This window comes from Heteronotia binoei, chromosome 4 (genome assembly GCF_032191835.1).
Source record: "Heteronotia binoei isolate CCM8104 ecotype False Entrance Well chromosome 4, APGP_CSIRO_Hbin_v1, whole genome shotgun sequence".
NCBI classification, from domain to species: domain Eukaryota; kingdom Metazoa; phylum Chordata; class Lepidosauria; order Squamata; family Gekkonidae; genus Heteronotia; species Heteronotia binoei.
The window spans coordinates 163,345,677-163,372,998 of record NC_083226.1 but is presented as its reverse complement, the minus strand read 5'-3'; the positions used below and the strand labels follow the sequence as shown (position 1 = coordinate 163,372,998).

General features: G+C 46.5%; 1 protein-coding gene across 5 annotated transcripts in view; it reads left to right on the top strand.

The window, feature by feature from the left end:
• Positions 1–26,429, top strand: part of RAB27B (RAB27B, member RAS oncogene family) — a 195,589-nt gene extending 169,160 nt beyond the window's left edge. For all 5 annotated transcript variants that reach the window (XM_060236165.1, XM_060236164.1, XM_060236161.1 and 2 more), the window contains exons 2-6: positions 14,723–14,894; positions 19,749–19,834; positions 20,842–20,945; positions 23,354–23,477; positions 25,133–26,429. In XM_060236165.1, coding sequence (XP_060092148.1) covers positions 14,742–14,894; positions 19,749–19,834; positions 20,842–20,945; positions 23,354–23,477; positions 25,133–25,322 — 657 coding nt within the window. In that variant the 5' untranslated portion in view covers positions 14,723–14,741 and the 3' untranslated portion in view covers positions 25,323–26,429. The remainder of the gene's footprint in view (positions 1–14,722; positions 14,895–19,748; positions 19,835–20,841; positions 20,946–23,353; positions 23,478–25,132) is intronic.
• Positions 26,430–27,322: the final 893 nt, after the last annotated feature.

The following is a 27,322-nucleotide window of genomic DNA, read 5'->3' as shown; positions in this document are numbered from 1 at the left end:
AATAACCAGAACTCTTCAGAAAATCCAACTGAATCGGACCAACTGTATCCTCATTACTCCCTGGTGGCCCTGTCAGCCATGGTTCACCACCCTCCTAATTCTGTCACACAATGTGTTCCATTGTTTCCCTCCAGCTCAAGACTTAATCTCCCAACAAGAGGGGAAAGTCCTGCACCACGATCCAGCTCTTCTGCGACAGACTGCCTGGAAAATCAATTTATAGAATTGCCCCCCCCCCCCCCGAAGTCCTACTCAACACCAGAAAGCCGTCCACTAGGAAATCCTACTCCAAAAGTGGAAGTGTTTTTCAGTATACGCTGCTCAACACAACTTCCTTCCTGAATCATCCTCTATAGCCCAAATCCTGTCATACACTCTCTCTCTATTGGACTCCGGTCTGGGCTACTCCTTCTTGAAAGTTCACTTGGTGGCTAGCTTAGCTCTTCATCCACACATTGACGGATGCACTGTCTTCTCTCATTCCGCAACAAAAGCCTTCCTAAAGGTCATGTTACATCTTCACCCTCCAATTCATCAACTACAACCGACATGGAGCTTGTCTCTTGTCCTGAGCCAGTTGATGAAACCTCCTTTTGAACCGATGGCATCGCTTACCTGTAACTGATGATCTTCAAGTGGTCATCTGTGCAGTCACACACGCCCACCCAGCCTTCTCCACTGCTGGTTTACTCTCCTTTCTAAATTAAAATTTTCTCTATACAGCAGCTAGAAGAAACTGGGTGGGTGGAGCTCCTCCCCCTCGTTCCAGGCATGTGCGGTGGATGCCTGCTCCCTAGATCGAGAGGGAATGCACGCCCAAATAAAACGCCTGAAGCTAGCTTTGAATTCTCTGAGGTCGGGTTCGTTTCCAGGTGGAAAACCCATGTGTGTGGCTGCACAGATGACCACTTCGAAGATCATCATTTACAGGTAAGCAACCTGTTTTTCAGCAAAATTTTCACATGGGGTTTGAACAATGGAGCCCAGAAGCAAGGTTTTTTTGGAGGGGGGGGGGGTAAGAAAGAAAGAAAGGGACGGTGGCTCAGTGGTAGAGCATCTGCTTGGTAAGCAAAAGGTCCCAGGTTCAATCCCTGGCATCTCCAAAAAAGGGTCCAGGCAAAGAGGTGTGAAAAACCTCAGCTTGAGACCCTGGAGAGCTGCTGCCAGTCTGAGAAGACAATACTGACTTGGATGGACCAAGGGTCTGATTCAGTATAAGGCAGCTTCATATGTTCATATGTTCAAAGAAAGAGCACAATAACATTTAGAGGTTCTGGAGCACTACTGAGCTGCCCAAAATGAGGCCTGCCTGCCGCCATTCCCCGTTGTAGCTCTGACTTTGCGCTGGTGTCATTCTGAACTGCAACTTCCGATCCCTCAAACAGAAGCCTTGCCTGTGTTCCCTCCTCCTTGCTTGTTGCGTGAACTGCTATCTGGCCACCAGATGGCTGAAGCGGGGTTTCAGTGTCAGGCCACGGTTGCTGTTGGCATAGGCCTCAACTCTTGGGCAGGTACAGCAATGCTAAACAATGGTTTTATTGTCTGTAGTCACAGTGACCTGATTCTCTTTTTCATGTGTGACAGAACGGACTGCCTCGTTATTAAAGAACAGGCCTCCTTTACTGGAGTCTGTGACAGGAATGATTCATTTAGCTACCGAGCAGGTTTTGAAGGGGAGCAGTGCACCAGGGAATATGTACAGGCCCTCGTCGTTTAATAATAGCTAACTAGAAACTTGGCACAGGAGAAGAGCGGAACGGAAGGGGAGAAAGGAAAGCCTCCTAGGGGCTCCATGATGGGGAAAGCCTTTGGAATCAGTATTTCAAGATTTTAGCCTTGTAGTGCTATGTTTGGAAAAGTGCTCTCTAGGTAAGGTAACCGTGACCAGATTCTTCGTGGGATTTGTAATTTCAAGAGTAGCTGGCAGAGAAGGAATAAAGTACCATTGGGTACTATTTTCTCTTTATCATGAGTGCCCTGTTACTCCATGGGATAGGGGTCTTCTACAAATGGTAGTGCATTGGGAGCATAGGGTGAGGAACTTGGAATTACCTGGAGTGTATTTTAAGTCAGGGGCAGGCCCATAGCTATGGTGGGGCCTGGGGAGCAAGGCTACTCTATTTAACCCCCCCTTCCCTTTTGAGGGCCCCTTCGTTGGAGGGCCTCCAGGACCTGAGGGAAAGGGGGAGAGAGAGAGGGCAACAAGAGCACAAGAGGAGAGAGTGAAAGCAGGAGAGAAAGCAAGAACAAGAGAGCGAAAGAGAGAGAGAGAGAGATCAGCAGCAACGAGAGTGCAACAGCGAGAAAAAGAGAGCGGCAGCAAGGGGGAGAACGTGAGAGCGAAACAGTGAGGGGGAGAGTGAGAGAGCAACAGTGAGGGGAGAGCGCAAGAGCAACAGCGAGAGAGAAAGCAGGAGAGTGATGGTGAGGGGGAGAGCAAGAGATTGGCAGCAAGAGAGTGGGAGAGCGGCAGCAAGGGGAAGAACGAGAGCAAGAAAGTGTGTGAGAGAGTGGCAACAAGAGAGCGACAGTGTGGAGGAGAGAGCAAGAGTGAGAGTGAGGAAGCAACAGCAAGAGAGGAACAGAGAGCTGAGGCCGGGCGGGTTGGCCGCTGGAGGGAAGAAGCAGTCATGCCCCACCACCAAATTTTTTATCTCCCGGGCCCCTCCACCCAAATTTTTCTGGCTATGGGGCTGGTCAGGGGTCCCCAGACAGGTTGTGGGTGTCACAGTGCCTGGCAATATCTGCCCTGGCACCCACTGAGTATTTCTAGAAAGTGGAAGGGGTCAGGTGGAGCTTTGCTCAGCAAGGCTTCTTATTGACTGCTGGAGATTTAGAAAGATAGAGTTGGAAGGGACCTCCAGAGTCCTCTAGTCCAACCCTCTTCACAATGCATAAAATCCACAAATACCTCCCCCTCACCCCCCCCCAGTAGACCCTGCTCCATGCCACACAATATGTGTGAAAGAGCCACATGTGGCTCCCGAGCCACTGTTTGGCCACCCCTGTGCTTATACCAAGATGTTTTTTGTTGCCAAAATGTGAAGATTTCAAAGAGCTGTATGTATGTAATTAACATATCACACGCTTCTGTGAATGCACGTATTTCTTAGGAATATGTTTTGAGAGAAAATAGCGCAGAACACATTATTATTGCAGGACCAGTACAGTTTGTATGTATGTTTCATTAATTGGCTCATTTGGAAAAAAGATGGTTTATTATCCGTTTGTGGGGCCTGAGCATCTTCTCTTGCCTTCTGATTCGAACGCGGGGGTGCTGTGTACCTGTCAAGAAAAATGAAGAGGTTGTAACGGAGATAAATAATTTGTTTTCAAACTCATTTTTATGTTGGCAAACCGAACTGTAAATTCTTCTGGGCCTTTTAAAATATTGGTACATTTGAAATAAATACCCTTCAAGGGCAAAAAAAAATAAAAACGCAAGGTTAACTCTGTGAAAGCAGTTCAGATGCGATGCATTGTTTAGCCTGAGCTTTCCAGAGCTCGGAAGCCAAGCGAGGTTAGCCCCAGTCTGGGTGAGAGGCCCCCAAGGAAGTTCAGAGTTTGCTACGCAGAGACAGGAGATGGCAAAGCCACCTCTGCTTATCTCTCTTACTGTGAAAACCTCATGAGGGGTCACCCACCCAAGTCAGTTGAGACTTGATGGCACTTAATTATTCCTGTCACTCAGGCCTCAGATTCAGCAGGAGCTCACAGGAGCACAGCTCCTGAACCTTTCTGAGGTACCCCTCCTCCTCCCCTCCTCCCTCGCCCTTTGAATAGTAGGTGCAGCTGCATAACAAACCCTGGATTATGAGAGTGGGCAGCCAACCAGCCACCAGGAGCTTTGCCAAGCCCCCAGCAGCCCTTATTAACCCCTGGAGAAGCCCGCACCACCCTTTCAGAGCCAGTTTGGTGTAGAGGTTAAGTGCGCGGACTCTTATCTGGGAGAACCGGGTTTGATTCCCCACTCCTCCACTTTCACCTGCTGGAATGGTCTTGGGTCAGCCATAGCTCTTGCAGAGGCTGTCCTTGAAAGGGCAGCTGGTGTGAGAGCCCTCTCAGCCCCACCCACCTCACAGGGTGTCTGTTGTGTGGGGGAGAAGATATAGGAGATTGTAAGTCACTCTGAGTCTCTGATTCAGAGAGAAGAGCGGGGTATAAATCTGCAGTCTTCTTCTTTCTCCACTTATGTGATTTTGGGTGGCAGGTGGCTTGCTGGCCTTTTGACTGGGCGGGGAAGCAGCCCAGGAGAGCCCCGGGCAAGCGAGGCCTGCTTGGTCTGGCTGGATCTCTAGCCAGCCCAAGCAGGCCTCACTTGCCCAGGGCTCTCCTTTCTTGCATCAGGTTGCTCTTGGCTGGTAGGGGCATATGCGAATGAGTTATGCTAATGAGCTCCACCACCTGTTTTTCTACAAAACAAATCTGCTGTTACTTGTGATTGTTTGCACTTGTGCTTTTTTGGGTAGCCATGTTTGTTTCTTTGTAGTGGTAGAAAAGAACAAGAGCCCAGTAGCACCTTAAAGACGAGCAACATTGTGGCAGAGAATGAGCTTTCGTGAGTCTCTGCTCCCTGCTCCATTCTAACCGTATCTGGCCTCTTGCTCTTTTTCCCTGGTTTATTGAGGTTCAACTCTCCTCCAAATTAAAGAATGCTCATTTCAACAGGTTAAGCCAGGGGTGGGGAACCTCCGTCTACGGCCCTCGAGGTCACTTGGTGTGGCCCTCGGGGATTGCTGGACAGATACATAGATTGCCATGTGGCAGCCTCCCTGGGGCCTGGCTGGCCAGCAAGGATTGTGGGGCCCAGCCACGCTGTGCAGCAGCCTCCCCAGGGCCAGGCAAGGATCACAGGGCCCAGATGTACTGTGCAGCATTTTCCCTGGGGCCTGGCTGGCTGGCCAGAATTGCTGCAGGGCTTGGAAAAGTTACTGTCACAGTTACTTGATTATCCCAGAGGGTGTGGCCTAATATGCTAATATTAGGGGATGTGGTCTGATATGCTACTGAGTTCCTGCTGGGCTTTTTCTACAAAAAAGCCCTGGACCTATGCATTTGCCTAGGGTGGCAGGCCGGGTGTGTGTGTGTGTGTGTGTGTGCGCCAGATTAGGCTCTCCCCACATCTTCAAATAGAAAAAACAATTATTTGCATTAATTTTGTTGGCCTGAATCATTCTCCCTCGACGGAGCACTGTTTTTTAAGTTGATAATTTTTTATGGCCCGTGAATGATGTTATAAATATCCATATGGCCCTTGGCAGAAAAAAAGGTTCCCCACCCCTGAGTTTAAGCCCTTACGTTTCAGTCTTCACCTTTAAAAACAAAGCAAAGCAAGAGGGAACATGCCTAAAGAAAGTAGCTTTGTTAACACTGGGTTGGACCCTCTGCTGCTCTGTCACTGGTGAAAGGAGGAGGAGGTGGCCCTTTTGACCATAAAAAGGTGGTGATCGAGTCTGTGGACAAAAGCTGCATGGGACAAGGGCTATGCTGAGGAGAGGAATAAGGCAAGATAGAGAAGAAAAGCTGGCAGGGTTCAGCCGTTACGCTTTTTCGAATACTTGGAGCGGGATAACTAAATCAACTTGTTCTAGGTGCTGACACACATTAAGAGCTTGAGCGTGGCTCATGGACTCTGCCTTGCTACATGAAAAGCAGGTTGGCATGGAGTCCAGGCGCACCTTCCATCAACTGTCTCTGATTCACCAACTTTCTTATTACCTAGACCAGGGGTGGCCAAACTTGCTTACTGTAAGAGCCACATAGAATAAACATCAGATGTTTGAGAGCCGCAAGACATGGACGTCAGATGTTTGAGAGCCGCAAGACATGGACGTCAGATGTTTGAGAGCCGCAAGACATGGACGTCAGGTGTTTGAGAGCCACAATACAGGAAGGAAGGGAGGAAGGAAAATAGATGGGGAGGAGAGGTAGAAAGAAAGCAACTTCAAATGCATTCTCCAAGCCAGTGGCTGGCTTGGCTTGGAGAAATGATTTAAAGACACAAATGCCTTCTCCATGCCAGCTGATGGAGCCACACAGTATGGGTGAAAGAGCCACATGTGGCTCCCGAGCCACAGTTTGGCCACCCCTCACCTAGACCCAGCTGAGTTCCATCCCAGCAGAAGCTGGGTTCAGATACCCAGCTCAAGATTGACTCAGCCTTCCATCCTTCTGGGGTCCATAAAATGAGTACCCAGCTTGCTGGGGGGTAAAATGTAGATGACTGGGGAAGGCAATGGCAAACAAAAAGTCTGCCAAGAAAAAGTCAAGAAAACGTCACCCTAGAGTCAGAAACGACTGGTGCTTGCACAGGGGACTACTTTTACCTTTTAATTTTATCTTTGGTTTTAGCTGGGGATGTTTTAACTACTGTTGTAAACCGCCTTGAGCCCAGAGGAAAGGTTGAATGTCAATATTTTCATCAGTAAATAAATGTTGGGAGCACTAATCTGTGAGGAATGTGACTGTTCTGGCATCTCAAGGATCTAAGCTGCAGCAACGTCTGGGGATCTCAGCGTGTGTTTTTCAGCTCTTGGAGATCAGAGAGCTTGCTACAGCTCATGAGAGCCTTTGGCTTGCGTGGGTGGATGCCACCAGTGAGTGGAAAGAAGCAACTCATAATAATGTGAGAAAGAAAGAAAATTTCCTTGACTATTAGTGTGAGTTGTGAGGGGGGGGGCACAACCTACCTGTATGATTGAGCCTGTGTTCCCTAGCATTTGGAAGTGGGTGCATCTCTGACCCTCTTATGGGGGAGACGAGGCAGAAGCAAATGAGCAAAAGGTACAAGAGGAGGGGTGTGTGTGTGAAAGGGACAGCTCCAACTTGGGAAATTTCTGAAGACCTAAGAACATAAGAGAAGCCACGTTGGATCAGGCCAATGGCCCATCCAGTCCAACACTCTGGGTCACACAGTGACCAAATGAAACCAAGTGCCACCAGCAGGTCCACCAGTGGGGCCAGGGCACTAGAAGCCCTCCCACTGTTGCCCACCAAGCACTAAGAATACAGAGCATCACTGCCCCAGATAGAGAGTTCCAACGATAAGCTGTGGCTAATAGCCACTGATGGGCCTCTGCTCCATATGCTTATCCAATCCCCTCTTGAAGCTGTCTATGCTTGTAGCTGTCACCACCTCCTGTGGCAGTGAATTCCATGTGTTAATCTCTCATCTAGGAGCTCACTGGTGTCTGGCGAGTGCAGAATATGGAGAGGGAGTTTAGCAGGGTGCAAGAGTCCATCCTCCAAAGCCACCATTTCCTTCAGGGGAGCTGTTCCCCAAAAGCCTGGAGGTCATCTGTAATTCTGGGAGAATGCCAGACTGGATGGTAACCCCACATGTGCTAGATTCAGCACATGCACTGTCAGTTGCTGAATATTACTATAAATATTGGAGGGGGGGGGAACAATGGCAAACGACCCAATAAAAGCTCTGCCAAGAAAACGTCATGATGTGACGTTACCCCATTTATTTATTTATTACATTAAGTTTATATCCCGCCCTCTCCGCAAGCGGACTCACGGGTCGGTAACGACTCGGTGCTTGCACAGAGGACTACCTTTACTACCTTTTAACAGGCAAGGTCATGATTTTCGACTCTTGTCAGTTCCGCTGTCTTAAAACTAAATTTGTAGAATGGTGTGTTGAAACCTAAGCTGTTAATCAATGGATGATTCCCAGAGTAAGTTCTAGCACAGAGGTGTCGAACTCATTTGTTATGAGGGCCAGATCTGACATAAATGAAACCTTGCTGGGCCAGACTGGGCTATGTCAGGCTGAGCCATGTGCATACCTGTGTAAGTTTAGGTAGCAGAAATACAAACTTTTTAAAGGACACAGACAAAAAAGATTAAAGATTAAAAAAAAAAAAAAGCTTAAAACATTAGCACTTGTTGGTTATAAAGGTCCTTTCTTTGTATTTCTCCCATGGGATCCAGGGAACTGGGCAAAGGAAGCTCTGGCTCTTTCCCTTTCTCCCCAGGGGACCAGGACGGGGAGGAGCCTCAACCAATGGAGAAGAATTGAGGTTTTGCTCTGTTGCTCCTGTGCGATTGAGCAAGCCTTGTAAGGCAAGCTGAGATGCAGAAAGAAGCAAGGGAGAGGGAGAAGGAAGCAGACAAAACCAGTTGCTTGGGGGCCTGATGGAAGCCCTCCAGGGGTCTGATTCTGCCCCCAGGCTGCATGTCTGACACCCCTGTTCTAGAGAGAGCGATTCATGCTAGAACAGTGCTTGCGAACCTGTGTTCTGTGTGCACTGAGGGATTCTTTGAGAGTTTATATGGGGAGGGATCAATAAGACCACCAGCAGCGAAGGGTGAGTTTCCCTAAAAGGCAGCTTTCCCATCAGTGTCGATCTCCTTTGGTGCACAGCTGCAGAGAAGTGTGACAGTTACGTCTCAGGGCATGTGCTCAGTTCCCTCAGGGTGACAGACGAGCAGAAGGTGCACGTGATGCTCTGGAATCCTTTGCCATGCTTAGGGATTCCTTGGCAGGTGAACCGATGCGGAAAAGGAATCTCCAAAGTGAAGAGAGCGGAGATCTGCTGCAGTGGAAATAAAACTTGCCCAAAGGGCAGGCAGATCCCGTAGCCAGCCTGCCAGCCATTTCCAAGTTACTGTGCACATGATTTGTTTTTTTAACTATACAAGGATACTTTCCAAAAGTTTCTTGGAATATAGTCAGACGCACAAAAAAATAAAGAATGAAGCAAAATTCTTGTACAGCACAGTGCGCAAATTTCGAGCAAATGAGCTGCCGTATGGTAGCTTCAAAGGTGACTTGATTCTGTGTAGGAAAAATGTGCGCGCAAACCTTTTGACCTTCATGTGATTAAGCTGTCTGCAGTCACATTTCCTGATTTGTGCACGAAGGACCTAAGAGACCTTCCATGGCACCACGCCATGCCTTCTGCGTCTGTTCCATATCTGGAAGACCCTGCCAAAAGAAAAGGAATAACCTCTCCTGAAAGATCTGCATTTGCCATTACATTTCCGTTGCTCCCGTCTGTTTTATATGAAGTTGAATAAAGTTGGCGGATGTTAGTAGTGGGTTCTTAATCTATATACAAAAGGACGTTTCCCTCTCCCTTTTTCATTAAGCAGAGGGGACGGCGAGATGAATGTGCTGTCAGATATTGAAGTAATAAAATGGCTCAGAACATACCGTGAATTGGATTGTGATTCCAAAAGGGACTTCAGGAAGGAAAAATGTGGTTGTGATTTTAGGGCCTTAGAATCTGGTAATATAGTTTGAGGCTTAGCAAAGGAAGTCGGTTGATTGCAGCCGACCGGGCACAAAATGCCGTCAGTGCTGAGAACTGGCAGAGGGGCACCCATGCATGGTGGTCTGACCTCAGTTTGAAGAGGTGAGTCATTATTATTTATTCAGCTTGCTGAATCGCTTTATCCCGGCTTGTGGTGGGCTCTAGGTGATGTACAACAATATATACAATACAAAGTAGGAGTCCAGTAGCACCTTTTAAGACCGACAAAGTTTTATTCAGAAGGTAAGGTTTCGTATGCATGCACACTTCATCAGACATTTGAATGGGGTGCAAGTGAGCAGAGCTACATACAGCTAGTGGGCAGTGGTTAAGACTGCAAAGTGGTACAAAGTTAGAATCCAATGGCAAAATAGTGAAATTAACAAACTGAAAGAACATTTGGTCTGGATAACACTTGCATGGGAAACCAATAAAACAATTGCACGTCAGAATGGGAGAATGATGGTGAGAGTGTCATAAGGCAATAAATGGAGTCTGTTAATTGCTCTTATTGCTTGCAAGTCTGGGTAAAACTGAGGACATGTCTTTCCCAGAGGTGTTCCTGTCCACCTAATTGACTTTTTAACATGTAACATTTATTATAAACATCATTCTAGTTTGCCATTAGAAAAAAGATTAAAATATAGTGGAAGATGGGTGTTAGTATATGTAATGAGATAAACAGCCAATATCCCTTATTTGAGTATGTCAAGACAAAAAAAACATTATTCTGATATACTATTCTAAAAGATAATGTCATGGGTGCTGGGGACCCTGCAGAGGAAGACGAGTCTGCCGAGGAAACTGTACCCCTGCCACCTGCACCAGTACCCCTGCCTCCTGCTGAAGAAGATCCCAGCCCCCCTGCCTCGCCCTCTCGGGTGGCTCGTGTGCGTGACCGCCTCCGTCAGGACCTTAGGGATCGGAGGAGGGCGGCACTCTCACAAGCAAGACGCTCCCTGAGTCCTGAGTTTTGAGAGGATTCTGGCCCTCCTAAGAGCAAGGATGCTTGAGTTGTAACAGGATCCTGGCTGCCTCCCAGAGCCAGCAATTAGCCCAAATGGGCAACAGCCAGCAGAGGGCTATATAGCTGTGGCTTTGGGAGGAGGCTTTGTGGAAGTAACTAGTCATCTACCTGATGTTCTAGCATCCACTCCGGCTTTGACTTTTGGACTCCCTGACTTCGGCTCTTGACTTCTGGACTCCCTGACTTCGGCTTCTGAACCTCTGACCTGCGTTACCTGGACGGTGATTCAGATTTGGCGCCTCAGACCCTCTTGCCTACTGGCTACAGACCTTGGCCTGCCCTTGGACTTTGCCTGACCCAGCCCCAGCCGTGACAGATAAATACATTGGAATACTGTGGGATATATAGCTATACTTGCTGACAATGGGTTTAGCATCTGTAATGAGGTAAAAAAACCCAATATCCCTGTTCAGTCCCGGGGAGGTGTTTGTTCCAAGTTTCATAATGCTTGGCAACTGTTGCTGTCCCCAGGCAAAACCCTGATGGAGCATCTCTGCTGTACAGGCCCTGCAAAACAGTAGAAGATCTTGCAGGGACCTGATGTCTTCCGGTAGAGCGTTCCACCAGGTCGGCGCCAGGGCTGAAAAAGTCCTAGCCCTTGTCGAGGACAGCTGGACCTCTTCGGGGCCAGGGAAGTTGTTAAAACTTCACATAATTGAGTCCCTGTCTTCGAGATAGGAATTTGAATCCAGGAAACGTCTTTGTGCAGAGCCAAGGTTTGTTCAGTTTATTAGGCAAAGAGAAGAGATCAGACTAATGCGAATAGCATGTCCAGGAGGCTAATGAGATCAGAGGTGCTCTGACTAAATTGCCAGGTACGTCGTGATGCAAAACGTCATTTGATCTCGGTAGTTCGAGGGGCACGGGATAATCAGGTATTTAAATACATCAGTTCATTTGCTAAGAATGTAGCGATGGGAAGGAGACAGCACGTTTGGGTGCAAGTCTTAATGCTGAGTGTCTGTTGCAAAAGAAAGGGGGGGGCAGGTTTTGGCCCAAGAGACGGGCCTTTTGACAGACACAGTGCTCAATTTGCACTCTGGCAAACCTGAGAAGAGCCGTGCTGGGTCCTAACGAAGATTCAGCCTGTCCAGGTGGGATTCTGTTTCTAAGAGCGGCTAGCCAGTTGTCTCTGAGAAGTCCCGCAAGCAGACTAAAACATCTTCTGTTGCTTTTGCAGAATCATTTCTGTTGTACAGAGGTACACTGCTTCTGGGCCTGGAGACTTTATTTACTAATCCTTGACTGATAGCTATTGATGGATTTTGTCCTCTGTGAATTTGTCTGATCCTCCTTAAAAGCTGTCTAAGCATAACTAAAATGTGATGGGGGGGAGGGAGGGGAGAATTCACTTTTGTGCATACCAGGCAGATACTGTGCCAGCGTGCATAAATGTTTGGCATGGGTCATGTCATAGCCCACGTGGCCAAACTGTGGCTTGGGAGCCACATGTAGCTCTTTCACACATATTGTGTGGCTCTTGAAGCCCCCACTGCCCTGTTGGCCAGCTTGAAGAAGGCATTTGTCTCTTTAAATCACTTCTCTAAGCCAAGCCAACTTGTGGCTTGGAGAAGGCATTTGAAATTAAAGTTGCTTTCTTTCCACCTCTCACTCTTTCTGCATCTATTTTCCTTCCCCTCCCTCCCTCCCTTCCTTCCTTCCTCATCTGATGTTCATGTCTTACGGCCTCTGACATTCCTATCTTGTGGCTCTAACATTAAGCAAGTTTGGCCACTTCTGTCATAGCCCAATCTCAATAAGATGTGGTTGCATGAGCAAAGTGACATACTAAAGACACGGGTGGCCTAAAGTCTCTCATTCCCTAACCTAGATAGCTCAGGCTTACCTGATGTCATCAGGGTCAGCCCTGTTTAGTACTAGGATGGGAGACCACCAAGGGATACCAGGGTTGTTACGAAGAGGTTGGCAAAGACAAAGCCACCTTTGAATATCTCTTTCCTTGAAAACTGCTTGTGGTCACCATAAGTCTGCTGTGACTTGAGCAAAGCAAATAAACAAACAAAGGGAATGAAAGCTTCTCATGGTATTTTTTGCTGGTGCATTCCATCTATTGATTAGTTGTTGAATGGCGAAGCATTTTCTTAAATGCCTGAATCTACTATCAGTCAATGTTTCCTTCAAGCTGAGTTAGTATGAGCTAGCTCACAGTTTTTTAAGCCTCCGGCTCACCCATTTTTGTCTTAGCTCAGGAAGGATGGCTCCAGAATAGACTAATTGACGCAGTAGCCAAATCGCTTGCTCACGTTTAGTGCCAGTAGCTCGCAAAGTTGAATTTTTTGCTCGCAAAACTCCACCGCTTATAGGGAGCGTTGCTACCAGTCAGTGTTGTTGGCCGACCCCAAGTTCTGTTAAGTGTGGTGGGGACGGAACTTCCCTCCTGTCCTTTCCCTGTCTTTGCGTTCTTGTTTAATGGGCCAGATGGAAGAAAATATTGAAGGGTGATGGCCCAGCATTACAGAGATGTGAGCTTCTTTTATTTGGAAAAAAATGAAGTGAGTCACCAACTGGTGCTTTCGCTCACAGCAGCCTTCCAGGTAGACATCGCAGAGTATCCCTTTGAAGCATCCTTTCCCCTTCTTGAATCATACAGAACAAAAGGAAAGTGGTTTCAATCTTCCCTTCTGATCCGCAGACAGATGTGTCTGTTTTATCATTTATTACAAAGCTGCGCAAGCTTCCTATGTTTAGTCGGCTGCTCTCTTACCGGCTGCGGCCATGTTGGTGGATAAGCATGTTTCAGAGTTGCTGAATTCAGAAATGACAAGGAGATCTGATCCAGATTCCAGATACAACCTAGATAGTAGAGGGTCCAGTAGCACCCTTAAGACTACCTTGCTGGATCAGGGGAATGCTGTAGACGTTGTTTATCTTGATTTCAGTAAGGCTTTTGATAAGGTTCCACATACTATCCTTGTTGACAAGTTGGTAAAATGTGGTTTGGATCCTGTTACCGTTAGGTGGATCTGTAACTGGTTGACAGACCGCACCCGAAGAGTGCTTGTGAATGGTTCCTCATCCTCTTGGAGAGGAGTGACAAGTGGAGTGCCTCAAGGATCTGTCCTGGGACCTGTTTTGTTCAACATCTTTATCTATGATTTGGATGAAGGAATAGAGGGAATGATTATTTAATTTGCCGATGATACTAAATTGGGAGGGGTTGCAAATACAGTAGAAAACAGCAAAAGGGTACAGGATGACCTTGACAGGCTGGAAGACTGGGCTAAAACCAATGAAATGAATTTTAACAGGGGTAAATGTAAAGTTCTGCATTTCGGTAGGAAAAATCCAATGCATGGTTATAGGATGGGAGAGACTTGTCTTAGCAGTAGTATGTGCAAAAAGGATCTAGGGGTCTTAGTGGATCATATGTCAACATGAGTCAACAGTGTGATGCATTAGCTAAAAAGGCAAATGCAATTTTGGGCTGTATCAACAGAAGTCTAGTGTCCAGATCACGTGATGTGATGGTATCGCTTTACTCTGCTCTGGTAAGACCTCACCTGGAGTATTGTGTTCAGTTCTGGGCATCACATTTTAAGAAGGATAAAGACAAGCTGGAACAGGTCCAGAGGAGGGCGACGAAGATGGTGAGGGGTCTGAAAACCAAGTCCTATTCGGAAAGGTTGAAGGAACTGGGCGTGTTTAGCCTGGAGAGGAGGCGGCTGAGAGGTGATATTTAGTAGAATTTTTGCTCACAAGGCTTGGAGGGAACGCTGAGTGGGACGCAACCTGGATGACCCAGACTAGACAAATCTCATCAGTTCTTGGGAGCCAAGCAGAGCTGGTTCTTGTTGTTGCTAGTTGGATGGGAGACCACCAAGGCTGTGCAGAGTCAAGCAATGGCAAACCACCTGAACATCTCTTGCATTGAAAAACACATTGGGGTCACCATAAGTTAACTGTGTCTTGATGACGCTTTACACAAACACACACACACAGGCAAAGGACATGCAGCTGCACTGCTTGATGCTGATCTTCTACACTTAGGTAAAGACTGCTGGTCTTAGAACTGCGTCAGCCCTTTAGGATGCATTATCCAGAGGAAAAGAAACTTGGAAGAGCTTTGTGTTTGCACTATGGACTTTTGTTTGTACTACAGATTATGAGCCAATTTGGTTAAGCACGCAGACTCTTATTTGGGAGAACCAGGTTTGATTCCCTACTCCTCTACTTGTTGCTGCTGGAATGGTCTTGGGTCAGCCATAGCTCACACAGAGTTGTCCTTGAAAGGGCAGCTGCTGTATGAGTTCTCTCAGCCTCATCCACTTCACAGGGTGTCTGTTGTGGGGGAGGAGGGTAAATGAGATTGTAAACCGCTTTGAGACTCTGAGATTCAGAGTGGAAGGTGGGATACAAATCCAACATCGTCTTCTTTTCTCATCCCAGTCTTCTTTTTTCCCCTGGTATGCAGGTTCATCAAGGTCAGCATTATGACTGATGGGGACTATGACTATCTGATCAAACTCCTGGCCCTGGGGGACTCCGGGGTCGGAAAGACAACCTTCCTGTACAGATACACAGACAATAAGTTCAACCCCAAGTTCATCACAACCGTTGGAATCGACTTCCGGGAAAAACGGGTGGTGAGTCTCTTTTCTCTCTTTGTTCATTTGTTTTTAAAGAATTCTTCTTCCCTCAGTCCCTCTTGAATATGTGAAATATGCCTCGTATCTGAAAATCTCCCAGCACGCCCTTCACATTAGAACATTCAGTTTTTCTGCATCCTGTTTGCCTCAAGGCATGCTGGTCCCTGCACTGCTCTCCTCTGAGTTGTGAGTGATTTGTCCAGGTCCTTCACCTAGCCAAAGGCCGTGTTGGTGCGCAGTTTTAAATTCGGCCAATACTTCAGATTATTTCTTTCTCCATTTCTGTGGGTTCTGAGCTTTTAGGCTATGAAATTATTCTGAATCTCTAGCAAGATTTTTAAGCATTATTCAGAGTCTCATATGGTCTTGGGAAACAGTTTACCAATACCTGGCTGTTCTTAATTGTCCACTCTTAGTGTACTTTCTAATACTAGGAAAGAAAACTGAGTTGGCTCGCTTTGGACAACAGATGTAAAGGTATTTTGGGGTTCTGGTTCAGCTATCCTAGCCGGTAGAAGTCTTTCTGCCATTCATTGCTAGCTGGCTTAAAAAGTGATGCACTGGGGCTGAGAGGTGGACCGTAGGTCTTCTGAGGAAAAAAATGATAAAACTGGAAATACCTGCTGGTGCTGCCAGTTGACCAGGGGAGGCTGTTGCAGTCTTTGGCAATGCTCTATGGAATTACATCTATGCAGAGTTCCTTCCCCTCCCTAAACTCTGTCTTTAATAGATAGGCCCCAAATCTGTAGGAATTTCCAAAACTGGAGTTGGGAACCTTACTTGTGGCCAATGCTCCCTCTAAGCGGTAGTGTCTTGATAGTGACATGATAGAGGTTTACAAGATTATGCATGGGATGGAGAAAGTAGAGAAAGAAGTACTTTTCTCCCTTTCTCACAATACAAGAACTCGTGGGCATTCGATGAAATTGCTGAGCAGACAGGTTAAAACGGATAAAAGGAAGTACTTCTTCACCCAAAGGGTGATTCACATGTGGAATTCACTGCCACAGGAGGTGGTGGCATAGCCAGCTTTAAGAGGGGATTGGATAAAATATGGAGCAGAGATCCATCAGTGGCTATTAGCCAGAGTGTGTGTGTATATATATATGTGTGTGTGTGTGTGTGTGTGTGTGTGTGTGTGTGTGTGTATATGTATGTGTGTATATATGTGTGTGTATATTTATAGATACACACACACATATTGGCCACAGTGTGACACAGAGTGCTGGACTGGATGTGCCATTGGCCTGATCCAACATGGCTTCTCTTATGTTGTTATGTTTTGTGAGCAAAAATTCTACTTTGTGAACTACTGACATTAAAGTTCTGAACTGCATAAATTAGTGTGCTCTGGAGCTGTCCTTCCTGAGCTAAAACAATAATGTGTGATCTGGAAGCTAAGAAACCATGAGCTTAGCTCACATGCTCAGCTTAGAGGGAACACTGCTTGTGATGTAGGTAATTGTTCCATCTGATCATCATACCACAGTGGCCTAGCTCACAATGAGATTGGTCTTTTACAACTAGTTACAGCTGGCCCTATGATCTGCAATGAGTTAGTTTGTTTTTTTAAACATGTTGGGTACATTTATATACCATCTTTCTGTCACAGTACCCAAGGTGTCTTACAATTCAGAACAGTTGCCCATAATATAATATACACAACACAAAAGAGAAAGGGGGATTGGAAGGGAAGAAGCAGGCAAGTGAGCGGAAGTATAAACAAATTATGAAACTGTTCCATATAGGGTCGCCAGCCTCCAGATGGGTCTGGAGATGTCCTGACATCACAACTGATCTCCAGACTACAAAGGCCGGTTTCACTGGAGGGCAAACTCTGTGGCATCACAATCTCACTGCGCCTCTTCCCCTCTGCAGGCTCCACCCCCAACTCTCCAGAAATTTCCCAACCCGGAGTCACCAACCCTAGCTTCCCTTCCGGGAGGAATGGCCACTGCAGGAGAAACTTCTGGGAAAGGAGGAACAGGCCAAAGGAGAAGGCCTCACCATCCGCATCTCTCTCTAACACAGCCAAATGTTATGTTATCTTCCCAGTAGTTCAGAAATAACTTCCATTGCCACTTTTCCCAGTAAATCAGAAAAGTTAAGAAAAAAAATGGGGATTCTTGGCATGTCTCCAATAATTTCTGGAATTTGCATAGCTGGATCTTCCATCATCCTTCCTTCCTTCCTGTTGCATCCTCCTGAAAACGTTCCAAGGGAGCTGTGGACACTCAGGTAGCATAGGGGGGCACAGGTAGCATAGGGTGGGCACAGTGAAGTTCTGCAGTAGGAGTGAGAATTGGCAGAAATTGCAGTCCCCTGTTCTGCAATCGAAAATGCATTTCTGTTGGGGCACCTGCCTGGCTTGGATACAATATATAGTTATGTAAGAGCCCCGTGGCGCAGAGTGGTAAGCTGCAGTACTGCAGTCCAAGCTCCGCTCACGACCTGAGTTCGATCCCAGCAGAAGCCGGGTTCAGGTAGCCGGCTCAAGGTTGACTCAGCCTTCCATCCTTCCAAGGTCGGTAAAACGAGGACCCAGCTTGCTGGGGGTGAGGTGTAAATGACTGGGGAAGGCAATGTCAAACTACCTCGGGGAGGGACGGTGGCTCAGTGGTAGAGCATCTGCTTGGGAAGCAGAAGGTCCCAGGTTCAATCCCTGGCATCTCCAAAAAAGGGTCCAGGCAAATAAGAGTGAAAAACCTCAGTTTGAGACCCTGGAGAGCCGCTGCCAGTCTGAGAAGACAATACTGACTTTGATGGACCAAGGGTCTGATTCAGTATAAGGCACCTTCATATGTACCCCGTAAAAAGTCTGCTGTGAAAACGTTGTGAAAGCAACGTCACCCCAGAGTCGGAAACGACTGGTGCTTGCACAGGAGACTACCCTTTTAAGAATCCATCTCTGAATCTTAGAAACCAGCTTTTAACTATGGTTCTTTAGCTTTCCCAAACAAATCGCGTTACAAATGAAGTTGGGACGGGTAGGCATTTCAACTTACCATCTTGTTATGTGCCTTAAGTATGCACGATATACCTTAACCTTGCATTGTCTGTCTCACAAGAATAGTCTAGAATTCTGTGCTGTTGCAGAGCAGTTCTAGGAATCTAAACGTAGCTGAGGATCATGGTGAATGAAATACTCCCACAGTCCCTTTTGGTGTTTCCAACTTTTTTCTTCCTGCGTCAACAGTTGCGTTGGCAATCAGGTTCCAGTATCAAGGCCAGATGATGTCTCATTCAGATAAAAAAACCAAACAAACCCTTTTTGTCTTTCCTGTTTTTAAAAGGCACAAAATGCACATTGCAACTTGCTATTCCGAGAAGAGAACACAGCTTGCTACGTTTCCGTTACCTAAGCCCTCGTTTTCACAGAGCCGTAAATGTCCACTTAACACCCCCCACCCCCATGCATTGGGCAGTAATTGGAAAATAAATGAGAAAAAAAAACACAAAGGTAGCTGGCATGAAATCATGTTAGTCTTACTTAGAATGCATACAACAAATTGACACAAAGGCAATTGAGAATCTTCATTTTCTGAGTTTCGGTCCGGGTTTGGATTCTTGTTGCTGTATTTTAAATAATGACGGGCCGTTCCCTTGTATCTCACCTTTCTTATAATCAGGGGTAGAATTCTAGCAGGAACTCCTTTGCATATTAGGCCACACGCCCCTGGTGTAGCCAATCCTCCAAGAACCTACAGTAGGCCCTGTACTCAGAGCCGTGTAAGCTCTTGGAGGATTGGCTACATCAGGGCTGTGTGGCCTAATATGCAAAGGAGCTCCTGCTAGAATTCCACCCCTGCTTATAATACTAATTTTATTAAATTGGGCTGAGACAGAGTCATCAGTGGCTTTGGTGACTAAAGGGAACCTCCACATTCTGTGGCAGTAAACCTCTGAAACCCCTATGGTAGGAGGCAGTATGAGAGAAGTCCCATTTGCCCTGTTTGTTGGACCTTCAGGGCAACTGGCTGGCTGCTGTGTGAAAGAGGAAGACGGACTACTTTTCTGATCCAGCAAGGTCCTTGGGTTCTTACGCAAGCAAATGGTGACCCAAGTGGCATGGCCCTCTTGGCTTCCCTAGTGACCTCAACCTGCCGACGTGGTTATTTATTTGCTATTTATAATCTGCCTTTCCTGGGCCCGGAAGTGGATTAAACAGAGTAACCAATACAGTCAGCGGGATGGGATGTTCAGTAAACAATAAAATAGGGATGGGATGTTCAGTAAACAATAAAATAGGATTTTGGTTTGTTAAAAAAAAGGTAAAGGTAGTCCCCTGTGCAAGCACCAGTCATTTCCGACTCTGGGGTGACGTCGCATCACGACGTTTTCACGGCAGACTTTTTACGAGGTGGTTTGCCATTGCCTTCCCCAGTCATCCACACTCCCCCCCCCCCACCAGCAAGCTGGGTACTCAGCTTACCAACCTCAGAAGGATGGAAGGCTGAGTCAACCTTGGCCAGCTACCTGAACCCAGCTTCCGCCAGAATCGAACTCAGGTTGCGAGCAGAGAGCTCGGACTGCAGTACTGCAGCTTTACCACTCTGTGCCGCGGGGCTCCCTTTTGGTTTGTAGAACCAACCAGAAATCTTTAAAAAATAGAATTGGAGCAAAATGAAACACAAAATGATGCAAGGTTACATCGTGGTATCCAATTTACAGCAAACTGTAAAGGTTCTGGATCACAGTCCCTAATAATTTGTCCAAGTAACTTTTTTGAATCACTTTGTCCAGCAGTACCAATTTGGGTGCTTCCTATTGGCTGCAAGTTAACAAAAGATGCCTCGAGGCGTCAAACAACTGCTACCATGTGTTTTGACAAGTGTCTTTTCTGCTTCCCAGGTGTACAATAGCCGAGGGACTAATGGATCGCCTGGGAAAGCCTTTAAGGTTCATCTGCAGCTCTGGGACACAGCTGGGCAAGAAAGGTAACGCACGAGAACTCTTTTGTCTGAAGCAAAGGGAATAGGCAGAGCAGATGAAACATTGTCCATCTCAGTCTACTGCTAAGGCATTTTGAGCTGGCCGCTTGGCAAGATAATTGCATTTCTTGCATGCCTGCCTCACATCCTTCCTGAAGGGGTTTCAAGAAGAAACCTCTGCGCTCAGCTTCTTAACACAAAATCGAAGGATGCTTTGATCGGTAGAGCATGTGCTTGTCATGCAGAAGGTCCCAGGTTCAATCGCCAGCATCTCCAGGTAAAAAGGATCAGAGCAGGCGATGTGAAAGACATCTGCCTAAGACCCTGGAGATGCTGCCAGTCAGAGTAGGGAAGTCTGATCTGGATGGACCCTCGATCTGATTCAGTGTAAGGCAGTTTCATGGGAGGGGTGTCCAGGCCTCAGATTCAGTGGGAGCTCACAGGAGCACAGCTCCTGAACCTTTCTGAGAGTTCCACCTCCTCCTTCTGAGAGTTCCACCTCCTTGTCCATTGAATAGTATGTGCAGCTGCATAACAATCCCTGTATGAGCTCCACCCAATTTTTCTACAAAATGACCCCTGGGAGTGTCACTCCACAGCGGCTTCAGTATTTGCCATTGAAAAGTTTGGTTGGTTGATAAACATTTCACCCTGCGTTTAAGTGAAGGGGTTTGTGGCTCGGTGGTAGAGCATCTGCTTGGCATGCAGAAGACCCCAGGTTCAGTCCTCAGCATCTCCAGTTGAAAAGATCAGGTTGATTAAATACCTTAGCCTGAAACCCTGGAGGGCTGCTGCCAGCCTGAGTAGACAATATGGACCTTAATGGGTCTGTTTCAGTATAAAGCAGCTTCACGTGTTCCTGGGAAAAGGCTTGGTACCAGCTGAAAATGTACGAGGAAAGGTGCCCGCCACCGCTTAGTTGATTTCAGTACCATCGAACAGAACTGTTTACTGCCTCTCTTTTTAAAATTCAGTGCAAATGTTGACGCTCTCCTCTCTCCTTCTGTTGGCAGATTCCGAAGTCTCACGACAGCGTTTTTCAGAGACGCCATGGGCTTCTTGTTAATGTTTGATCTCACCAGTCAACAGAGCTTCTTAAATGTCAGAAACTGGATGAGTAAGTGGGGGAGAGAGTAGCTGCCTTTCTCGGCCTTGAGTGCTTTTTGGATTAAACTTCGTTGCATGTGTCATCCTTCATCCAGCAGTCATCCCCGCATAAAAGATGGGATGCCACTCAGAAATGACAGGCTGTCGGAAGCTGAGAGCCAGAAGGTCTCTGGGTTTGAGAGGATTGTGGTGTAGCGGATAGCAGTGTTCCCTCCAAGCTGAGTTAGTGTGAGCCAGCTCAGTTTTTTAGCCTCCGACTCACACACATATGTCTTAGGAAAGATGGCCCCAGAGCAAACCTAATTTATGCAGTAGCTCACAACTTTAATGCCAGTAGCTCACAAAGTAGAATTTTTGCTCACAAGACTCCACAGCTTAGAAGGCGCTGCAGACCGGGATCTGGGAGACCCAGCTTTGAATCTCCACTCTGTCGTGGAAGCTTGCTAGGTGACCTTGGGCTAGTCACACACTCTCGGCTTAACCTAACAGAGGAGAAGACTATGATGTTGAAAACACAGAGGAGAAAGGCCAGGTATAGATGAAGTATAAATACATAAAAAGTCTTCCTTCAGCTGCAGACTTGGCATGCTGGTAGCCCTAGGACAGTCAGTATTCTTTCAGTGTCTGCTCCTGTGCAGACAATAAAGCCAGTCTACCATCTGAGAGTGTAAGAACTGTGTGTTTGAAGTGCCATCAGGCTGCAGCCCACTTTATGGCAACCCCTCAGGAGGTTTTCAAGGCAAGAGGCAAACAGGTGATTTCACCATTGTCTGCCTCTGCTTGGCAACCCTGCACTTCTTTGGTGTTCTTCCATCCAAGAACTAGCTAGGCCAACCATCCTTAGCTTTCAGGATAGGATGAAATCACCCCTCGTGTCTACTAAATCAGGGGGACTGATCTGCTTGTTTGATCTGCTTATGTGTCATGTGGGAGGTAAAGGATTGTATATGTTTGTTTTTGAGCTTGCAAGGAAGAAGAGCTAAACCCTCTTGCCTTACCTTACTGGATTCTCTCATTTGAAGCATGTGTCCTTGCTACCTGGCTTGGATACTGGGAGAGACATATCACAGTACATAGATGTGGACAGGACTGCTTTTATGCTCCCCCTGCCTTCCTCATCCTCTCTTTGCACATGAACATGTTGACAAATAAATAACTGTAGATTAGCTATCTCCATGGGCAGCAACCTCACCTTCCAGCCCCACAACAAATGAGGACTGGGCCATTGGGGAAGTTACCCTATTGGTCTGTCCTGCTGGGTCTTCCATTTTTCCACAGTGGCTGTTGCTAGGCAACCATAGTAGGTTCTGTCAGTAAAAGGCAGGGGGTGGAGGCCCTTTCCAGGTCTATTTTGGCCTTTGAAGAAGAACAAAAAACTGCTTTTTCTAGGTAGGGGCTGCAGGGAGCGAGGAGGATATGGAAAGCCGAAGACAGAGGGAGCAGATAAAGGTTGTTTGATGCTTCGCTGGGAAGGAGATAGGGTTGTCAACTACAGGTTGGGAAATTCTTGAAGATTTAAAGGGTGGGGTTTGAAGAGGGGTGGGACCTCAGGCAGGTACAATGTCATATAGATTCCACGCTTCAAACCAGTCATTTCCTCCTGGGGAATCATTTTTGCCAATCTCAAGGTGAGGGGTAGAGATCACTCAGAATGGCAGAGATCATTTTCCTTGAAGAAAATGGCTGCTTTGCAGGGTGGACTCTGTGTCATTATACCTGCTTCCCTCCTGCTTTGGACCCCACTATGGTGAAAGACTGCACTTTTCTTAGGTAGAGGCTGCAGGAGAAGATGGAAAACTGAAGTCAGATCAGTTCCCCTACAGAAAATGGCCACCTTGAGGTGCCTACTCTCTAGTATACCATAATACAAACATGCCAAAGCCCCCTCCCCCAAAAAAACCCCAGACTATGCCACATGCACACTCTGATACTAAATGCTGCAGTGCCGAATACGACATGAAAAGGTTGCAACAATGCACTACAGATGGAAGGAATGCTGAGCTTCAGCATCTGTGTGATCGTCGTCATAGTATAATGCCATAGCAAATTGATACTGAGTGCCCAAGGCTAGGGCACTCACCAAGAGCCTCATTTTTAGATCCCGTTGCATTTATTCTCTCAGTGGGCCTTATTCCTGGTACTGGAGTAAAATTTATATGCCCTTAGGGTGCACTGGACTCCTGCTTTATTATACTTAGAGAGGTAGAGGAATTTCCACAATACTCAACCTCTGTGAACTCTCGCATGTTGTTACATTCTTGGAATGTACAGTCTGCTTTAGGTAACAACTGACTTCCCAATCATTCTGAATAAATGTTATCCTGGTGTGTGAATAAGGTATAAATGATCTACATTGGATAAAGTTTTTATTCTAATCTTTTTTCCAGAAAGCATTTTCAATATCTCTGTTTTCTTCAGGTCAGCTACAAGCAAATGCGTATTGTGAGAATCCAGATATAGTGCTAATTGGAAATAAAGCTGACTTGTCAGATCAGAGGGAGGTTAATGAAAGACAAGCAAAAGATTTGGCAGACAAATACGGGTAAGCAAACCTTTTCTCAGTGCCAATCCACAGAGATATGTGATAGTCTCAGTCATGACACAGGTGGAGGGCGGGGGGAAGTCATGTAAAAATATGCTTTATTACTCAGTTAAATTTCCAAAAATTCCTTATACATTTCACTAACAGACCTAGGGCGTTTTCGCACTGACCTTACTCAAGAGCGACGCCCCTCTTCACTGCGCAGCATCTGCGTGGATTTCGCACTAATTGCTCCGCAGAACCCGGAAGAGCCGCAAAGTCCCGCGGCTTTTGCGTCGCAAATGTAAACTGTCCAAAAACCAGTTTACATTTGCGACGCAAAAGCCACGGGACTTTGCGGCTCTTCCGGGTTCTGCGGAGCAATTAGTGCGAAATCCGCGCAGACGCTGCACGGTGAAGAGGGGCGTCGCTCCTGAGTAAGGTCAGTGCGAAAACGCCCCTACTGATCTTTTACACTTTTTGAAGAACTACTGTAAGACAAACGGATTTCCCTGACAAAGCCTGCTGATGAAATGCCTAGGGAATTTTTGGAAACGTAATTGAGTAATAAAGTATATTTTATCTGATTTTGCACCATCGACCTTGTCCTTATTTTTTTCTCCCGTGACTAATGCGACTGTTTGTTTTTCTCGTTACGGGGGAGGGGGAAGGTCATGAAACGTCAAAGGATTTAGTTGTGTGCCACTGAAACCCATGGAATTAAGCAGATACATACATTTTCTACGGGCATCAAACAAATTGTACCACAGAAACTTCTCTTATGTATGTGTTAGGGAAGAGCAAGAATCAAGCAGGACCTTAAAGATTAACAGAATTTGTGGCAGGGTATGAGATTTTGTAAGTCACTGCTCACTTCTTCCGATACCGCAACCTGAAGAAGTGAGTAGCGACTCACAGAAGCTCATACCCTGCCACAAATTTTGTTATTCTTTAATACTAACACAGCTACTTGTTTTGACCTGTTCTCTTTATGGGATGCACAATGCAACTTAAGAAGTGCCTTGTTGGTTTACAACTGTGGGTTTGATAAAAGATTCAAAGCATTTTATCCATAGGGCTTTAATGGAGCAAATCTTTGTTTTCTGTTCCTAGAACAACCCGCAGTAATAGTTTCCAAAAGTTTTGTGGGTTCATTCTGACTTATGGAGGAGGAAAAGCTAGAGTTGAGTTATTTTGCTTCAAAGCCCAGATGCTCAGGGGGCTGAGATGGCACATGATACTTTCTACACTTGCTGAAGTCAAGGACCGATTTCCCATTAGCCTTACGCCGCTCGCATGCATCTCTTCTCCGCGGGACTGCCATCGGATTTCGCACTATCTGCCTCAAGGCTGCAACTAGCCTTGCCTTTTTCCCGTGGCAAACAGAAACTGGTTTTTAGAGGATCTTGTTTGCTGCGCGAAAGAGGCAGAGCAATTTGCAGCCCCGGGGCAGATAGTGTGAAATCCGACTGAAGCCCCGCGGAGAAGAGGAGCTCGAGAGCGGCATAAGGCTAGTGGGGAATCGGTCAAGGAATTCTGGCTGTCTCAGCTGCCTGGAAGGAAGCCCCTCTCTGAGGTCCTCGGCTGGAGAGCAGGGTACAAGCACCATAAAGAAATGCTCCTTTTTGAAAGCATTCAATTTAACCATTTTTATTATCATATTTTTCTCATATTAGTATCCCATACTTTGAAACGAGCGCAGCGACCGGCCAAAACATAGACAAAGCGGTGGAAACCCTCTTGGACTTGATAATGAAGCGCATGGAGCAGTGCGTTGACAAAACTCAAGTATCTGACACAGCCAACGGGGGCAGTTCGGGGAAACTGGATTCGGCAAAAACAGAAGAGAAGCGATGCGCTTGTTGATTTGTTCCCCCGCTCCCGCCGGACTAGGGAGAAGAAACGAGGAACTACTAAATTCAACCCCGGAAGCTCCTCTGGACCTCAGGCAGCCTTTGTCATTGTCCAAAAGCAAGCCTGATTTTTTTGGTGTTGAGAGATTCGTGCTTCTGTGCTTGAGCAAGTGCCAAGTTAAAAAAAAAAGAAAAGAAAAGAAAAAACCCAAAGGATTTCCCTCATCTTCTTAATCCGATTAGGCTAGTATACGGAGGAGGAAAGACGTCTTCTGGGGAAGAGGATTGTTCACGTTTGTGAGGGAGACATTTTTAATTAGGCAATGGGTGGGGACACCTTTTTAACAAGGGAAAGAGGGTCCCCTTAGAGACCCAGGCCATCTCTTTAAATTCAGTTGCCTTCTCTTACAATGTACATTGTACATTTCCTCCAAGTAGTCTATAAAGAACTAAAGTGTAGGTAGCTTGGCTTGTAATTATCTTGCACGGAGGAAAATAACCCAACAAAGCAAGCTTTGTGGTTAACATTTTGTTGACCGGTTTCCTGATGAGTTCAGTAGCATAAAGAAATAAGTGGAATCCTCTTTGAAACTCAAGCCTGGGGTTTGCCCAGGTTTTTGCCAAGATGATCACGTGGGATTGGAGGGCTGTGAGCTGAAAGAGGAAGGAAGGAGCCAAAAAGCCAATGGAAAGTAGCAGGGATATCCTACAGGGAAGCTATAAACTTTTACAAGGCCTTCTCAAAATGTCCAGAATATGGGTTGTCTTTCCCAAGGAATCGTACAAAGGAATGGTGGTCATTTTCCCTGGTGACTTTAAAAATGGGGTTATGTTAGGGACTCCCCAGATTTAAAAAAAAAAAAAAATTGGGTGTTTGGGGGGAAGATGTGGGACATCTATTTGGGTTTACCAATGAGTGCAGTTATCTTTCCTTCATGCTGTTTTCCCCTAATGTCAGTTTTATTTTCATTATTATTAAAAAATGGGTCACTTTATTATTATTATTATTTTTAAAGCAGTGCCAAGTAACAGTTTGGAAAATATAGCACCAAATGTCAATTTGGAAAATAACAGCACCGAAAACCAAAAACCTGATTAAACACAACATGTGATATTTAAACACAGCATGCGGTTGGTCCTTTGAAGTGTTTAATTGGGAGATAAGTGTAAAGGGATAGAAATATCACAGGTGGTTCTGTCACAGCCAGTTACGCCACTTTTGAAGTGTCTAAGAATGTCATGTAGCCGAGTATAGGTCAGTAATGTATTGAAATGTCTCTTTCTGAAATAAAAAAAATCAGACACTTTCCTCCCAATCACACACCATTTCACTGCGATGACCCTTGTAGAGTGAAGGATCTGTCTCTAAGGTCATTGGGTAACATTGTGGCTTCCAGACGGTGACGAAAGTGGACCCACTGAGGGGCTCAAAGGTACTGTATGACCTTTGGTTTCACTACCAGGTAGACTGCATTGGGGTTTTGTTCTGAATTACAAGAATTACAGCAGGTTCCCATCCGAAGCCCTGCTGTGCAGGGAAGGAAGGACTAGAAATAAAATTAATGCAGATGATAATGGCATGATATTCAGAAGGGTTCTCCTTCAAGTTGCCTGTGGGTGCCACGGTTTCCACCAACACCTTTCCTGGTGCCCGCCAAGTGTTTTTAGAAAGCGGGAGGAGCTTTCTAAAGCAGGGGGTTTTGTTGAGGAAGGCTTCTTGAGAGGTCACTGGAGATTGGCATGGCTGTGCTAAGTCTTTAAAAACATATCGCTTTGACCGTAGCTGCCATCATAGCACAGGGATCTTCGCTATGTGACTGAAGGTAAGCTGCGGCAGCCATTTTGTGGCTGGCCCCACGTCTTACAGCAGCCATTTTGAGCCTGCGCCCCCACCACGCTGTATCAGAATTCCAAAGGTGCCCATAGGCTCAAAATGGTTGGGGACCCCAGCGCATAGAGAGGAGTTGGAAGGTGACTTTAAACAAGCTTGATTTGATTACCATTAAGCCATCT